Genomic DNA, 17,280 nt, shown 5'->3' with positions numbered 1-17,280 from the left:
GTTGTCATCTGCAATTTGTTCCGTGCAAGAAACAACCCACTCGATGGTGCTTCAAGATAGTTGCTTTCCTTGGTGCCAGATATCAAAGTAAGTACTTTCTGTTTATTATGGCAGGGGGTCTGGGCAATTAGGAAGTTAGGTAAGGTTAGGTAGGTTTCTTTAGTTGGTTAGGTCAGGTTCTGTGCATCATGATATCGTTTTTAATACTTACCATCATCCAAAGAACATCTGTGGAAAAAATTAACAAATTTGAACAACTCATTCTGGTGTTAATCATCTGCTCCAGGTTTACCAACTTTTCTTCACAAGAAGTTACAATACTGTACAGTAATTTTGCCTTGTTTTATCTGACAATTTCACTCTCTGAAACACTGACCACCAGTACCTCAAAAAGACATCAATTAAAAAAAAGTTTACTGCATTTTGAGGAATATAAGCCGCATTATTACCCCATTATCCAAATATCATCTCTGGAAAAAATAAGGTATTATTGCGTTTACACACCGTTCATTCCTACCACTAATCTATTATCATATTCGAATAAGACGTCTAATTATAAGATAATTTTCATCTATTACATTACCGGCGGAAATGTATAATAACGGAGATAGCTCTTCCAAAATGTTCTCTATTTTCTTCCATTAATCTTCGGCCATTATCACCTGCCTCTCCTCCAACACTGCGTGTCTCCTGCGTCTCCTTCATAAATCATCACGCACATGCGTTCCCGTACACGTCACGCAGCCAATCAAAAGCGTTTTTGTTTATGCAACCAATTAAAATGATTTTGGGTTTAATTCACAGTATATTTGGCCCAATCAAATTAGAGGTTTATTTTGGGTCTCTCATATTTCGAAATTCAAGTTCAATTCCGACCATGGAAGTCTGTGATGGGTGTCACTTAAATTATATGGAGCTGATTGCGAGTTTTTTGGGAAAAAACGAAGAAACTATAGCATTTTTTCGATCGCATGGTGTTCTTCCAACCTCAGTAAAGTGTACTAAGAGCAAGACTGAATGTAAATATCGCAAAGACCAACATATGTGGCGTTGTGTAAGAACCTCAGAATCCAACGACGAACAAGAACCAGGCCAATAAGGTAACAAATAGGTGATTCCATTATATGGTGAGAGTCAGTTCGGTTAGGTTAGGTTTGGTTTTTGGTTTTTAAGTGTTTTTTGGTGTGTTTTGCCATGATTTTATTTTTGGAAAACGTCCAATGAAAAAAATTCGAAAAAAACAGCTAATTTCCGCCAGAAATGAAGGTCATGTTCGATCTAAACACACACAAATACACTAGAAAAATATACTTTTGACTTTCTAACAGAGAACGGTTGACAATGCAAATTTACCAAAAATAACATTCTATAAACTCCTTCTGGTGATAATCGTCTCCTCCACTTTAACTAGAAAATACTTCTTCACAGAGGCTGACAGACCTATGGACCCGTCTACCAGCATAGGTAGTACTGGGGTTCAGAAGTGCCCTGGACAAAACTATCAGAACCAATGTAAGAATTCCAAGGTAAACGTGAATCCACCAGAGGCCCTTGGCTTCCTTACCCTATGTTGGCCACCTCTGGCTACTAATTAAATCTTTTAAATTTCCTCGTGTTGATGGTTAAGGCGCGCAACCAAAGGAAAGTATTACTGTACCTCTTTTGTATTGAGAAACTCTTTACCTTAATTGTGTACTGTACAATAGTTTATCTTCACAAAGAACCTTTTATTTAACAATCCATCCAAGTATATTGACTATTACACCTGTACAAAGGACACCATCACTAACCTGCTGAGTTAATACCACGCACTCCACCATGGTGAGCATATAAACACTGTCTGGAGGATCAGCTGTTCCGTGACTCTCTCGAGGATGATGATCAGTCAGCTGTTCCTTAAATCCGTCTCAAGTATAACTTAAACCATTAATGCTCCTAACTTTTCTAGTATAATTACAGACATAGTATCATTTATTTATACGATAGGAAAGTTTTTATTTATATTTAATATTTATTCAATAGTATAAAGAATTGGTTATGAAATTATACCCGGCTACTGGTGAGTTCAGGAGGGATGGTGCTGATAAAACACCTTTGGAAAATATTGACACAGTCCACTGTAAACATTTATTTTATTATATTTCGTTAATACATATAGATTGGAATTTTAGTAATCTTACTATAATTATGACAAAAATAAAATATACTTATGTTATATCCATTACCAAATAACTAAACATCTTCTATAACGGGTCCTAAAATTTAAGGACAAACTAAAGTGTTTTCCGCCAGTTAGTTGCGCAGTAAACACATTTTCACCTACTGACATTGTAGATAAGAGAAGCCTCTTGTGAAAGTGTTTTCCTTATTATACACAATGAGCGAGCTTTCCACCATTTAGCATGTGTAGTACTGCACGTCAGTACTAATAATATCAGTTCTCAAAAAGTGTCATTAAGAAAGTTTTTCTCGTATATTTCCACTTAATGTGAGTAGCTAATTCAAAGCTGTATATGTGATTAATTTAAGCTACTGTATATATTGCTAATTCGAGCTTTGTTGCTAATTCAAACTTCATATTTTTTTATTTTACCTTTATCCTCTTCACCACTGACAGGCTCGTTAGCCGTTTGGGCGATCGGTCACGTCTCTGTTACGCACTGTTGGCAAGTACTGGATCCTGAAACAGTTCACAATCGGTGCTGTCACAACACTCTGGCAGATTGTTCCAAGAGTTCACGACTCTCACTCTAAAAAGGTTTGCTCTCTCAGTTTTCTTGACTAGTGGCTTCATCAACCTTGAGCTGTGACTCCTTGTGGGGCGAGCGTCCGCCAGCTCCAGCTCTTAATAGCATTCATATCTACAAGCGTTCATTTTCATTGCCGTTTATTTTCACTGGCGTTCACCCTTACTGGTGTTCATCTTTACTGGCGTTCACCCTCAGTGACGGGGCCATCGTCTGTGAAAGCGCCCCCCCCCTAAAAAAAGGGTGTCTCTCTGGCAGGCTGGTACTCAATTTAGTCCATGACTCAGGTCAGGGTTGAGTTTTATTATTAATATTATTATTTTTTAATTATGACATCTCTTACACTTTGTAATTATTTGATTTTATTTCCATTAAAGTATTAAAGCAACAATTTACAAATAAGGTTCATAAACATTATTGTACATACATTTTACACACAATTAAATGTTCGTCTTCCTAACTTTGGCTAGGCTAAATTTCTAATCATACTTTGTGTCCAAGAAGTTCAACAGCTCATGTTCAATCGAAAATAGGCTCAACTTGATCAGTCTGTCTTGGCAGATAGAGTTTCTCAGGTCGTTTTTGATTCGTTTCAATTTTGAGAATGACCTTTCACCTGCACAATTTGTGCACAGCGCAAAGATATATTTTGAGTAGAATGTTCACATAAACGAAATTATCTACCGTGGGTTGAATGAAAGTGAACATGAACAGCTCTCGGTTATGATCCTTGTTAGATTCATCAAGGCAAAATATCTGGATTTCAAAGGAGTCCAGACAGTTGAACCATCTCATCAGTGAGTGACACTTCACCTTTTTCAGGATAAGCCTCCACCAAATTGGTTGCTGCTTTGCTTATATCAGCACTTGACAGATTAGCTAAATCTAACAACAACAAAAACTTGCTGCACAGCTCTTCGTAAGTCTGTGACCTTTGAAAATCACTGACAAGGTTGTCCATGTTGCCAATTCAAGCTTTATGTTGCTAATTCGTGCTTTTTGATGCTATTTCAAGCTAATGTTCCTTGTTTATCACCCACAAAATCCTTAATATTTAACTGAAGACGATTTGACATTCAGTGGTACAGGTAATAAACTCATAGGCAGCACTGTCTATTTCAGGACTAGACTTGACCAACACTGGAGGAGGTTCAGATATATTCAGGAGCCAGTGCATGTAAGATCTTGCCAACAGTACAGTATGTAATAGAGACGTAACCGACCGCCCAAGCGGCTAACGAGGCGATCAGTGGTGAAGAGGATAAAAGTAACCAAATAAAAGTAACGCAATAGTTTATATTTCCTATTAAGTGATACGGTATTAATACTGCATGTGAAAAAAAAACTTTAACACAGGAAAAGATCGAGTCATATAGATATCTGCTACGAATTTATCATAAAAATATATAAAAATGTATAGCAATTTGAGATGGGATTCTTGCCCAGTGTTTTACTCTGTCGGTGGAATTTTGTTTAATGTTTTACTGTAGCGGTGGGATTTCGTCCATGTTTTACGCTATTGATGGGGCGAGTCCGATGCATTCATCCCGAGGAACGTCTTAAGTTCAACATGTAAGGCATTGACTTGAGTCTTGATAATTTTCAGGTGTTCCTACAATCTCTGCTGATGGTCGACTCTCTCGCTCTCCCTCACTATGAAAGGGAGATCCTAAGGGCGTGAATGGTGAAAGGGGCGAGGGAGAGACGGACAGAGGCCACGCCGTCAGCCTGGGTGAAGGGAAGGTCCTCCCCGGCCACCTCCAGCCCGTCACACACCTTCACTGACGACACATCCCACGACAACGTGAGCCTGGAGGACACAACACACAGATACAAACACTGGACTCCGATGATTTAATTCAGTACTGTTTATATTTAATACTCAAGTACCTCTACAAATTATATTGAATAAAGTTAATAGCATGAGAGAGAGAATAAGACCCCAAGACTCACGTGACGGTGGTCTTGGCAGCGTTACATTCGTAGAGGCGGAGGACTAGGTCGCCCGAGCCGTCTTCTGCTGGCTTGATGGTGTGGAGTACCGCGCCTGACCCGTTCATGCTGACGGCTGACCATTCACTCCTGGGAGACGAGCACAGTAGTAGTGACACAATGGCATAGAAGGAGCATTGGAATATTGGTAGTCAGGTAGTGGTTAGGGTTACAGTGGTCGAGGTGTATAATGGTACAGTCCCAAAACTTCTCAGTGAAACAAACGCTACAAAAACAATTAACATTACAGTCAACGCGTACCAGAAAGATTGACTCAAGACAACTCACTTATCTATCGGCACCTGCAGGAGGGAGAGTGGGTTGTTGAACTCGTAAGCCCTGCGCACCACCTCAGCCTCTTGCAGCGTACCTGATGGTGGAGGAACCTCATTATTTCTTCCAAGATCTGTTCTGTACAGATGTTATTAGTTCAAGGTTAAATGGTAGATAGTACAAAGGTTCAATGTTATACACTGCAGTAGGGTGTGTGGGTGTAATGAGGGGCGGAGGTGTTTGACTTACCTGTGTGGGGCATGATGGCATACTTGAAGGCATGGTCTTTCATATCAGCGGTGTCGTCAGGAGCCTTGGGTGATCGGAGGAGGGAGAGGGTGAGTTGGTGACCCCTGGCCATCCACCCATACTTGCTGTCGTTGAGCACTGCCACTCCCCAGTCTGGCTCTGATATGTCAGCCCACCTGTGCACAAACACACAAATGTATATACAGTCATGTTTAGGTATTGACAAACCAGTATACACACACATACATGCATCATAAGATTAACTACTTTAACCTAACCTAACCTACCAGGTATAGAGTTAGGGTGTTTAATCATCAGGTGTATTAAGTTGAAGGGGCCTAATACTCAGTCAGTGATTCCCACTTTTCTTGTGTCACTGGAAGACTTACTTGTGTCCGCAAACCTCATATCGGGCAGTGTCCCACGAGGTGTTCATGTGGGTGGCTCTCTCCAAGTGGCCGAACTGGACGTCAAAGCTTGCCCGACGTGCGTGGATATTGGCGTCAAACAGCACCTTAAGGAACTTCCTGTCCTCGCCCCAGGTGACGGAGGAGGCACAGGTGAGGTAGGGGGAGGTGGCGGAGAGCTCGATGTCCTGGGTGAAGGTGGAGGAGGCGCTAATGGTGACCCCCCAGCGTAGTTTTACCAACAGAGGGCCTGACTCCACCACCGTCACGGGCGTCACAGAGTACCCAGACTGTGGGCGTGGTTGTGTTGGCGTCACTCGGGTAACTTTCACTTAATATTGAGTTACGTTTTAACATCTTATTATATTCTACCAAAGTTAATATTTCCTAGTAATAATGTTATTAACGTAATACATTGACCTGCTTCTTGTGATACTGATAACACTAACGAGAATATTTACCAATAACTACAACTCTACTAACGTTAGTGTGTGTTAGTAACGCTGTGATCCGGTGTTACTTTCTTACACTTGCCAATGGCATTTTACCTCTGTTAAGGCTACTTTAGAACTCGATCGACATGTTACTCATGTTTTCTTCCATTGGTGTCGCCAGTAACAGTAACGCTCACCAGTAACAGTGTCACAACTCACCCCTTCAACGTTCAGTACTGTAGGAGTCTCCAGGTGGTAGTCCATCACGTCCCAGGCATCCCAGTAGATGGGCTCGTCGTCGTACAGCACCAGCTGGTTCCCCCCCAGCTGGGTGCCGTCTGCCCTGCGGAAGACGTCCCTGTCGTCTCCGGCGACCACCAGGCTGATGACCTGACCCCAGGCGTTGACCTCCGCCCTCACCACACCGTTGTCCACCACGAACACCCCGTCCACCTCCTCTGCACCACACAACACATCTCCCTTATTGATCTGTTTATCTATTAATATATAATTGCATAAACTGACACAAACTACCAATAACTTGTTCATCAGACTGCGACATAAGCAGTACAGTAGTGTCCATATGGAACCTTAGCCTGGAGTGACTCTCTATTATGGCAAGAGGGATGAGGGTTGGGTCACTTACCCACAGTGACGGTGTTGGGGGGCGTCACGGGCTTGGCAGGGGCGCTACCCATGGGCGGCACCTCGACAAGGGCGTACTGTTGGCCCTCCTTCACCCTCTGGTCTGCTCCTCCTTCCTGGTGTTGGGCGGCCGTCAGCTTGACCACCTCAGTTCGGGGCCACTGTAGAGTGTTCACCGCCACCTCCGTCTTCTCCCCATCGCTACCTACAACACGAGGACACAGATCAACGTCAAGAGTGACACGACCACTCCGTCACCCCCATCCTCATAGATTCATACGTTCAATTGTCCTCATAATTAGAGATCTAAGGCTTAGCTGGATGACAAACTAAATTACAACATTAAAGTCTAGAACGACAACAAGTGTACACTGAGAGACTTACCTAACTGAAAACACTAACAGACACCAGTTATGAGACAAAATAATTCATTGAATAGAATCTGTGTAAGGCCTGAGACAGACCTACAACACCGCCAAGGAATTCCTCACCGAACACGACGTCCTTGGCGTTGTTCCAGACAGTGAGGGCGGCGACGATGGCCTCCTGGTATAGTCGCTCCGCCTCAGGGTAGATGATCTCGATGCCTGAGCCTGGGATGACGTCATGGAACTGATTGAGCATCACCTTCTTCCACGCCTCCTCCAGTGCCTCCTGACTCCTGTGACACCATCAGACCTTACTGTATACTAGCTCTAGCAAAAATTATCAACAGCGTTCGGTGTTCTTCCTCACCCAGCTTACAGAAGACATACCAGACCCTCTCTGCTGGCGTCCTAACTAACCTAACCTAACTTATTTCAGAAAACATACGTATGAACCCCCCCAGTGTTTACCCAAACTCTACTGCCATGGTACCAAACACCGGTCACTGAACCCTCATAAAGCCTCAGAGTGAGTTTTATGCTTTGTGTTGAAACAGTCTTCCCAGAGCTTCACTATCTCGACTTACTGACTCACTCAAAGGCTTCGTCCCCTTCCTCAGTGTTACTAAAGGTGTCAGATATGTGTTAAGTGATCACATGAAAACACACTTACAAGGAAGCCAAATAAATAAAATAGAAGACATGAAGCAGATTGATAAATGAGTATATAAATAGATAAACTAGAAGAGAGAACGTGTGAACTGATATGGAGAACAAAAAAAAACTTGACTTTTGCTGAATATATAAACACAGTATGTAGATTACAACACTATTAAAGACAATTACATGACACTATTAACCCTAACACTTACTGCTGCAGAAGGTCCTTAGCACCATCAGGACCCAGGATGGTGATGGCCTGCGACAGGAGGAACTCAGCATCACGTAGCTTGAACTCTGCCAGTCGACACAGCCTCTTCATGTCCGCCTGGGTGGTGTAGGTGCCGTTGTGTCGCTCCAGGTACAGCTCACCCACCCACCGACAGAGGTTGTGTTTATCTGCCTCCAGCCGACCGAAGAATTGATCTGGAGTCATGATCTTTAACCTGGAAGAGATGGAGGTTTGATCTGTGTGTGGCAGAGAGAGAGAGAGAGAGAGAGAGAATATACCACACCACCAATTAAAAACTCGTCGTGAAATCCACTGTCCCTCTTCAATAAGCCAGACACACCTCTCTTAACCCTACCTGGGGCATCCGTCGGTATCTGCGAGGCGCCGAACTCTCTCTAACATGTCCTGAGTGGGTCCGCCTCCCCCGTCACCATAGCCGAAGAGGAAGGCGGAGGTGCTTGCCCTTCCCTTGTCCTCCAGGTTCTTGACGGAGTGTAAGGCCTCACTCACCCTGGACAAGTGGACATGGTTAACTCTTAGGACACATAGGGTTCTCTCCTCTTCCTCCTTCACGCTGGGACACGCACACAGTCGATCACTAAATATCTATCTTTACACAAGCCTATTTATCCCATAGTAAACATACAGTGGGGATATACAGGGTGTGGTAGGGATATATAGGGTGTGGTAGGGATATATAGGGTGTGGTAGGGATATACAGGGTGTGGTAGGGAGATACAGGGTGTGGTAGGGAGATACAGGGTGTGGTAGGGAGATACAGGGTGTGGTAGGGAGATACAGGGTGTGGTAGGGAGATACAGGGTGTGGTAGGGAGATACAGGGTGTGGTAGGGAGATACAGGGTGTGGTAGATGATACACACTTAACGTTCATACTGTAGGAGTCACCGGGCGGGAAGTGGGCCAGGACTGTGGTGCCATCAATGCCCTCCCAGACGAAACTATGGTTGGGGAACTTGTTGACGGTGTTCCAGCTCAACTTCTGCGTCAGGAACCTCTCCAAGCCTACGTGCTGTGACCCAATCCAGAATGAGGAACACAACATTAGTTACTGGTGACGTGACTGACCGCCCAAGCCACTAATAAGCCGATCAGTGGCGAAGATAAAAAGATTTGTTTTTTCTTTATCTCTCTTTTTATAACTCTCTTTTTCTTTCTCTCTCTCACTACACCTCACTAACCTTCATCAACGCAGGGATCTGGGCGGAGTAGCCGAAGGTATCCGGTAGCCAGAACTCCTTACAAGTAAACCCAAGCTCTTGCTGGTAGAACTTCTGTCCGTGGAGGAACTGCCTGACGAAGGACTCACCGCTGGGGATGTTACCGTCCATCTCTACCCAGGTGCCGCCCACAGGAATGAACTTACCCTCCGTCACCTTGGTCTTGATTCTCTGGAACAGTTCTGGGTAGTACTGTTTACACCACGCCCACTGCTGTGCCTGCGGGAGGAGGTTGCGGGCGTCGTCAGTATTAACTTTGTCTGGAACTGAGCTGGAATAACTTGATTTAACTAACACAGCCTTTATGATCCTAACTTAACCTTGATCTAAATTTGACGAAAAATGAACTTGGCCTTAATTAAAGTAACCTAACGTGCTTAACTCTGTCTCTCACCTGGGAGGCCACAAAGATATGCTCTGGGTAGTCCTCCATAATCTTGAGCTGAGACGAGAAGCTCCTGGCCACTTTCCTCTTGGTCTCAGAGAATGGCCACAGCCAGGCCGAGTCTATGTGGCAGTTACCGATGGTGGCCAAGGTGTGGGCTCGACCCCCATTACCCTTGGCGAAGTACTGGTCAGCCAAGTCACTAGCCCCGCTGTGTAGTGTAAACAAACCACAGGGGATACGGTCTAAGAAATACAATCAATGTTGAACGAAGTACTGCGCCACAAACTGGATAACTAAACAATATACTAATTAATTTGTTTCTATCTTTAAAACATAACGACTCGAGTCAACCAAACCTAAAGTAATCCAATTAAAAACAACGTAGGTTCGCTAGGATAGTTTTCCATTTGGTGAGGTTTGATTTATATCGTCGTTTAGTCAAGGGTCTTGTTCTCTCGCTCACCTATCGTCACCCTTGATGATAGAGTTGACCATCTGGTTGGCTGTGTACATGGCCTGGTAGCCTCTCTGGTCTGGTATCAGCTCATCGGCCAGTTGATAGATCACCTCCAGGTCTCGGGTCAGCTTGTACACCTGCGAATCCAACCTTACCACCTCCGCCCGAGTTAGCTTGAAGAACAGGTTCGGGTCTGGCGGGTCTGTGGACATAGGGTGGTGGTCAAGGAGGGACTGTGGACATAGGGAGGTGGTCTGGGGACATAAGGGTTAATGTATGGAAACGATTATCTGGATATGAATGCATTTCAACCCTCTCCCTCTTTCACTTACCCACTCCCTCTCTCTGCCACTCTCTTCTCTTTCATTCACTGAACCACTTTCATTCCCTCAGACATTCTCTCTCGTTCTCACCTACCCACTGCCCTTCTCTCTCTCTCTCTCTCTCTCTCTTTCTCTCACTCACTCACCTATGAGGTCGCCAGGGGAGGCACCCAGGAGCTTGTTGGCGGCCATCTCGATATAGTAGGTGAAGGGGGATGACCCAGCCACATAGTTCCTGGTGATAGTGTAGTCGGTCCTCAGAGATCCCTCATCCCCCGTAGACAACCCCTGTAACGCCCCCAACTCACTGTGTTAATGTCATAACAACCACCTTAAACCAGATAGTATCGTGGGTTGATTTATGTGGTAAGGCAGGAGTGCAGGCTGCAATGGACTGCCGATAGCACAGTTTGTTGGATTTCGCCTTTGTAGCATTGTCCATCTTGCATTGCAGTGGTAGGCAGCCCCCATATCATTACCCACCTCTCCCAGAAAAAAAAATAATCAACAAAATATCTCTATTTTCTTTTTAGATTTTGTGTATTTTTTTCCGGCATCACAAAAACCTTTTCAGATTTTTTTTACACTTGGGTATTACAGCATTTTGAATATTTATTAATTTTTAAAGACCGTTTAAATACGTTTGAAAATATTAAATCACCAGAAGATCAGGTGTTTTGACTTATATTTTCACCTGATACATAAATACACGATACCGCCTATAAACCTATTTTATCCCAATATAATATTTTTACCGCGTCAGATATAATATTAGGATAAGCCAAGCCTATAATTCGGGTAATCTCACTTATGGTTGTCAGGTAATATCCCCAGAAAGGTGTACCACCATGGTAATGTATTCATTGGAGGGGAGGAGCGTTAAGTTAGATCGTGTACCATTTTAATATTATTTTCTTTAATCCTAAGCACTGGAAGTGTTTGCTATTAACCAAAAACTATATATTACTTTTTTTTTGTTAGAGAGCTTGACAAAACTGATTTATGCTTTGTTATTAAATATAAATAAGTACAACATTCATTCTAATTTAATTTATATATTAATATGGCTTTATTTATACTGAATACAGCATTTTTAAAGTGTTAGTGCTTAGTTTCTCATTTCCATAGAAATCGTTGTAACACTGGTAAATATTTCAACCATGACATAAAATACTTATAAAAAATATTCTGGAAAACTAACAACTTATTTTCTTATATTAATTGCGGCATAATACACGTAGGGGTTAATATTGACGACTGACCCGGATATGAGTTTGGATATGATAATCATTTCTTGGGTATATGCTTAGTTTTGTAGATAATAAGCCCCTAGGATTGCACTAGTAGCACTACTTCGTCTTCGCGGTGATAAAACGGTAAGGCGGCTCAATCCAGCTTGATTTAGTCATCTCCAGTCTGCATAATGCTTGTTTAGAGCCGCTCGGACTTCCTTCACTTCCACACAAAACGTAAAATTACACCATATCATAGTAAGTTCTTTCTGTTTAATATGCCGGGGGGGTCTGGAAAGTTAAGTAAGATTAAGTAGGTTTCTTTGGTTAGATTGGTGTGATCTAACAACGCTTCTGCCGCTAGTGTTTATCAACTAAGATTAGGTTGGGTTTAATTTAGAAATAAGCCTACTTTAACATATTTGTCCAAACTATGAAGAATCGGCGACGGGTTTGTCATCAATAATTACCCACGTAGGTATAGTATCGACATACTGTACAGTTAACAACAGAAAATACTCCAGAGTCAACCTGAAAGACACACATTAGAGTCACCTTCAGCCGAGCACCAAGACCCACCTGAAGTATCCGTCCGTCACTACTCCAAACAGCGGCCTCGGAGTTGGACCCCCACCGAAAACGTACTTCACTACCGGCCCACTCGTCCGGGACAGTGAAGTGGACCTTGAACCAGTGTGTGGTCCATGTGGGGCCAAAGGAGGAGTCTCCCACGGTTACAGGGCTGAAGTTCTGGGCCACCACCTCTTGGAAGGTCCACTCTTGCCAGGCCCCCACGCCCCCAGGGATCGCCCAGTGGGAAATTTCTGCAAGAAGGACATGGAACTGGGTTAGGGACACACACAGGGGACGAGAGAAACTGAGAAATAAAGTTGAAGAAATTAGGACAGACAAGTACAGGGACAGGCAAATAAAACACGTTCATAGACAGACATACTGACCTACAGCCTTGGAGTCCGGGTAGAGACGGTCGATAAGGTTGACCTTCTTGAAGCGGGTGGCGGAATAGTAGTTGTATATCCTGGGCAGTGTTGTGTGCAGGTTCTTGTGGATGCTGGCCTGTACACCCGGGTCAGCCATCTTGGCCTGTAACACGACAATGTAGACGTGTTAAGGCGACGATACACTAGCACGTTTTCCGTCGTTTTTTCCACTAAGTGTCAGTTTTTGTAGCCCGTCCCATTCAGACGAAACGCGTCGTTGCCTGGCTGAACAGCTTGTGCGGTTTGTGCCAATTTCCGTGGCCAAGTCAAGATCTCTCTCTACGACAATGATAGTTACAGGTATATAAGAATATCGGCCACGTAAAATAACAATATTTAAATTTAAAAAATATACAGTATCGCATTTTTAATAAACTGCTTAAGTGTATTTTTTTTATTGATGTTGATATTCGTAAATAATCTGATGTGTTTGTGTTCAACTTTTTTACGGGCTCTCTATCTATTCCTGTGTGGACAAGCCTGTCTGAAGAATACACGGTAGACACTATTATATCTCATCGTTGCCTTTGGGACCCAAGGGAAGATAAATACAATAAAAAGTTGAAGAGGAAGGCATACAACGCCACCTTCTTTGATTACTATAAATTGACTAACGCGGAACAACTGGCAGCTAGTTCTCTACACGTGTGACAGGCGCGCTCAGAAAATTACTTTTACTTGCAATTTTTGGTCAATTGATGCAATAAAATGACGGAAAAGGTGCTAGTGTGACCCCACCTTTATGCAGTGTTCTCACCTGATGACAGCTGACGACGGTAACAATAATGTGAGTGCTTCAGTTCTCACCTTTATATATAACGTCATTATCTATGGCTACTAATCTCTCTGATTATATTGTTGAAAACTGATAATTCTCTCGAAATTTAAACACTTCAATGTATCAAAATTGTACATTATTCTGTATATTGTGAACTAGATTTACTGTATATAGTATAGTATTTATTTTCCGTTTCAGTTATGGGTCTGGACTATCTATTTTTACGTTCTAAAAATTGTATTACCAACTCGTATTTCGCTTTTATAGGAATAATCATGCGTTTGGTATTTATATAATAATAAGTACCGCATCTACTACAGTATTGTATAATGAAATATTTACGAAACACTGCATGTAATGTTTACGTGGTCACGGAAACAGTACTGAACAACGTAGTAGATCGGTAAAATTGCAGTTTCACTATTAATTGGTTTTTTGACCAGAAATCTAGGTTTTCCACATGGTATTTGGTGTAATTCATTCGAATTTGTCCTTCATTTCCGTCGGCAATGAGTCATTTTTTAGTTATCGCCACACCCCCAAAATTAGCTCTAACCCAATTGGGAGTGAAACTGCAATAATACCAGTAGGTCTTTTGACATCATTTGCAAAATGATATTTCAAATATTGTCTTCGTTAGAGGAGATGTTTGGTTGTAAAAATGCACATGTACTGTACATGTATATAAGGACGTATTATTACAATATGTAACTTGCTCTCGGGCCATTTGAAGGTCCATTTGTTTGTGACGTCACGCACCACCTACACGAGAGGACATGACTACAGGTTCGTCAAGTTATCATGCAAAACGAATATAGGAAATACTTCTTCACACAGAGGTGTACCAGCCCAAGTTGTGGAAACAAGAACAGTACCGGGCTTCAAAATAGCCTTAGACAAAGGGACCAAGAACAATGGAGGCCACAGGCCACTGACCTTCCCTCGGCACGGCCACATCTGGCGGGTGCCCATTTGGTAAACAAGATAATTAACTACGAGATGTAAGGTACAGTACTTACCTACACAACAAGCACACTACGTACATAAATGGATTCATTAATGGAACAATATTGTATTTACTGTAGAGATAAAATTATATGAAGAGGAATTATTGTAAACATGATCTTTTTTTTTGTGGGGAGGGGGTAAAACTCAAGGAGACTCGCGGCTGAACTACGCAATGAACGAGCGATATTATTATATACCTACATAGCAACAGCCACATGCGACCACATAATGAACACAGCGCAGGTGTAATGATAAGGAGAGTTGATAATCACTATCAGGTGTGATATTTACGTGACTCACCAACTCAGGTGACAATAACACCTGATGGTGGTGTTGTGGAGGTCGGGGAGGGGAGGGAGGGAAGAGATAAAGTGAAGGGAGGGAACAGCAGGGGAGGAAGGGAAGGAAGGAAGAAAGAGCATAGGAAGAATGGAAGGAGGGAACATGAGGAGAGGAAGGGAAGGGAAGGAGGGAGGGGAGGGAACAGGAAAAGATGATGTGAGGGAGGGAACAGGAGAGCGAGGGAAGGAGGTAACAGAAGGAGAGCAAGGGAAGAGAGGAACAAGAGGGGAAGGAAGGAACAGGAGGAGAAGGGAAGGATGGAACAGGAGAAGGGAAAGAGGGAACAGGAGGATAGGAAGGGAAGGAACAGATAGGGAAGAAGAGAGGCAACTAACACCACAACAATAGTTATCATAATAAGTTATCACGTTTATCACACCACTCAGGACCACGTGAGAACGCCAGTCAGAATTATATTTACTTATAATCACACAGACAAGGATGTTTTATTTTACGTAATTGACCTAAATTTGCCACTCCAACTAATAGTTATTATTTTACTTTAATTCATCAAAACCTTCATTTAAAGGAGCCAGCTCATACTTTGTGCTGTTACAGCATTCTCTGGCAGGTTATAATAGTCGTTCACAACTCTTACGCTTAAGAAGTTAGCCCTCACAGATATACTGTCAGTATACTGATAGCTTCTTTAACTTGTGGCTGTAACCTCTAGTGGGTTGACCATCTGCTTAACTCCAGTAATGTACGTTTGACTGAGTAATGCCCTGTGAGGTTCGTCTAAACTTGTATTAAATCGCCCCTTGCCCTTACGTGTAGTAGTACAGTATTAGGCTAATTATTCTCCGCTCACGTGAGCTTTACAATCAGAGCTTAGAGCAGATTCTTATCAATGCAGGTGATTGGCTGGTGGAATGGGGTGCGTTGAGTTAATCTAGCGCTCTTCATTATTTGTTTTATTCCGTAATTTCAAGTACAGTAATATTAACAAGTGAATGTTGATCTAGAAAGATATCCGAAGCCAGGGAAGTAAAAATGAACCTGTGAGACATTGATAACGTAGATACACGTATCTTAAAAGGGAAAAAGAGAAATATAAAAATGACCAGTGGCGTTTGCTGTCATTCCCCCCCCTCCTCCGCATATTTACCAGGCGTGACAAACCGACAACATATGGCAGAATCGTAACCAATGAGGTTTATCCAAGGTACGTTTATTGCTAGTCACTGACATAAGACTGTACCTTCACCTGTCACCAAACAACTCTACTACTAACTTACTTCTTCCTTTTCTACTGGGAAGGGTCCACTGAAGTTCTGGGCTAGGGCTGCGGCTGTGTGGGTCTTGTTGCGTCGGTCACGCTGCTGGTGGTCTGTTACTACAATCCTAAAACAATCAGGCATACTGTGTTAAGCCACATCACCTATTTCTACTCCTACTACTCACTTCCATCCACCTGTTGTCCTTCCACTGAACCTTTATCACCTATGTGACTTGGGATTTATGTATGTATGACTGGTGGAGTTCAGTATTGTCGACACTAGCGAGGTAGTCCTCCACTCCTCTACAGCCAGAGTGAGTGACCCACACTCCTGCTGGAGGGCAACTATTGTGTGGCAGTCTTGACCCTGGCCGAGGCACCTACTTTTAATTTAGTATTCGTGCCAGAGTCCCTCTGGTGGCGCATACCTCACAATGGGATTGTGTGAGTTCAATGAGGATTGGGACATTCAGGTCAATCTGGCAGTGAATACTGTGATCTTGCAGTAACAGCATTGTTTGGGGGTCACCTACAGGTACTCAAACCTTCTAAATTCTATACACTAGGGATAAGCTGCCACTCACTGGGCAGTCAGCCTTGGGTATGGGCACCATCCTACAAGAGGAGGGCAGGACACATGCCTGACCACAAGTTAAAGGCCACTAGGGTAACCAAATGGATGCCAGCGAGAACAACCCAGACATGACGGACAACTGCAAACGGGATACGGGTACCTCAGTCAGATCAGGGTCATATCTACATTTGGTGTGATATATTTCAAGGTATCTACACTGATATGTGGGAGTAATAGTTCCTTCCCGGAGTCTTAATCACCATCTTCAGTTGATGGGGGGATCATCATGTCGTCAACCATAGTTTTGAATGTGAAGGACTCTGCACTGCAGCGCACGATGGAGAGGGGCGGCGGAAAAATAAAGTAATACCCACTACACGAGTAAGACATCCCATTACACAGGCGAAGGTGGACTGGCTTACTAACCTTACCCTTGATGGTTCCACACAGGGGGGGGAAGAGGTTCTAGTGATTAAAACTACAGCTGGAGGGAATGATTCTCATCTGTGGGTTCTTTGTGGAAAAGGGCGATTAAAACTGGGCACAAGATTTCAATGCTGAACAAAGACTTTAAAATATTTGCCATTGGTTTTAAATTGTTATGTAATTTGTCTGATAACACAACAGAGGAAGAATACATGACACCTGCAACACAGCAACAATAAAACAAATACCAATACTAAATTAAGGTTGTCAATGAAGGGAAAAAAGAAAA

The 17,280-nt window shown here is 43.0% G+C and overlaps 1 protein-coding gene across 2 annotated transcripts; it reads right to left on the bottom strand.

The window, feature by feature from the left end:
• Positions 1-4,026: 4,026 nt before the first annotated feature.
• On the bottom strand, positions 4,027-13,426 carry LOC121876786 (alpha-mannosidase 2C1-like). Of its 2 annotated transcripts, none has more exons than XM_042382178.1 (18): positions 13,402-13,426; positions 12,603-12,747; positions 12,223-12,467; positions 10,558-10,699; positions 10,095-10,290; positions 9,638-9,839; positions 9,205-9,462; positions 8,887-9,035; positions 8,360-8,515; positions 7,985-8,218; positions 7,239-7,408; positions 6,749-6,952; positions 6,322-6,560; positions 5,651-5,958; positions 5,262-5,437; positions 5,028-5,109; positions 4,701-4,829; positions 4,027-4,557 (listed from the first exon to the last, which is right to left on the bottom strand). In XM_042382178.1, the coding sequence occupies exons 2-18, from the start codon at positions 12,739-12,741 to the stop codon at positions 4,401-4,403; spliced, it is 3,186 nt and encodes a 1,061-aa protein (XP_042238112.1). In that variant the 5' UTR covers positions 12,742-12,747; positions 13,402-13,426; the 3' UTR covers positions 4,027-4,400. The 2 variants fall into 2 exon arrangements, with proteins under 2 accessions (XP_042238112.1, XP_042238114.1); XM_042382180.1 differs by having other exon boundaries at positions 13,383-13,405.
• Positions 13,427-17,280: the final 3,854 nt, after the last annotated feature.

This window comes from Homarus americanus, unplaced genomic scaffold (assembly GCF_018991925.1).
Source record: "Homarus americanus isolate GMGI-L3 unplaced genomic scaffold, GMGI_Hamer_2.0 scaffold50281, whole genome shotgun sequence".
NCBI classification, from domain to species: domain Eukaryota; kingdom Metazoa; phylum Arthropoda; class Malacostraca; order Decapoda; family Nephropidae; genus Homarus; species Homarus americanus.
This window is presented reverse-complemented; position numbering and strand designations above follow the sequence as displayed.

Excerpts from the sequence above, each read along its gene's own strand:
- LOC121876786 (XM_042382178.1), bottom strand. The coding sequence starts at position 12,741 with ATGGCTGACCCGGGTGTACAGGCCAGCATCCACAAGAACCTGCACACA. Across the intron at positions 8,516-8,886 it reads TCCTACAGTATGAACGTTAA|GGTGAGTGAGGCCTTACACT; the intron begins GTGTGTATCATC and ends CCACTTGTCCAG. Across the intron at positions 7,409-7,984 it reads GCTAAGGACCTTCTGCAGCA|GAGTCAGGAGGCACTGGAGG; the intron begins GTAAGTGTTAGG and ends ATGGTGTCACAG.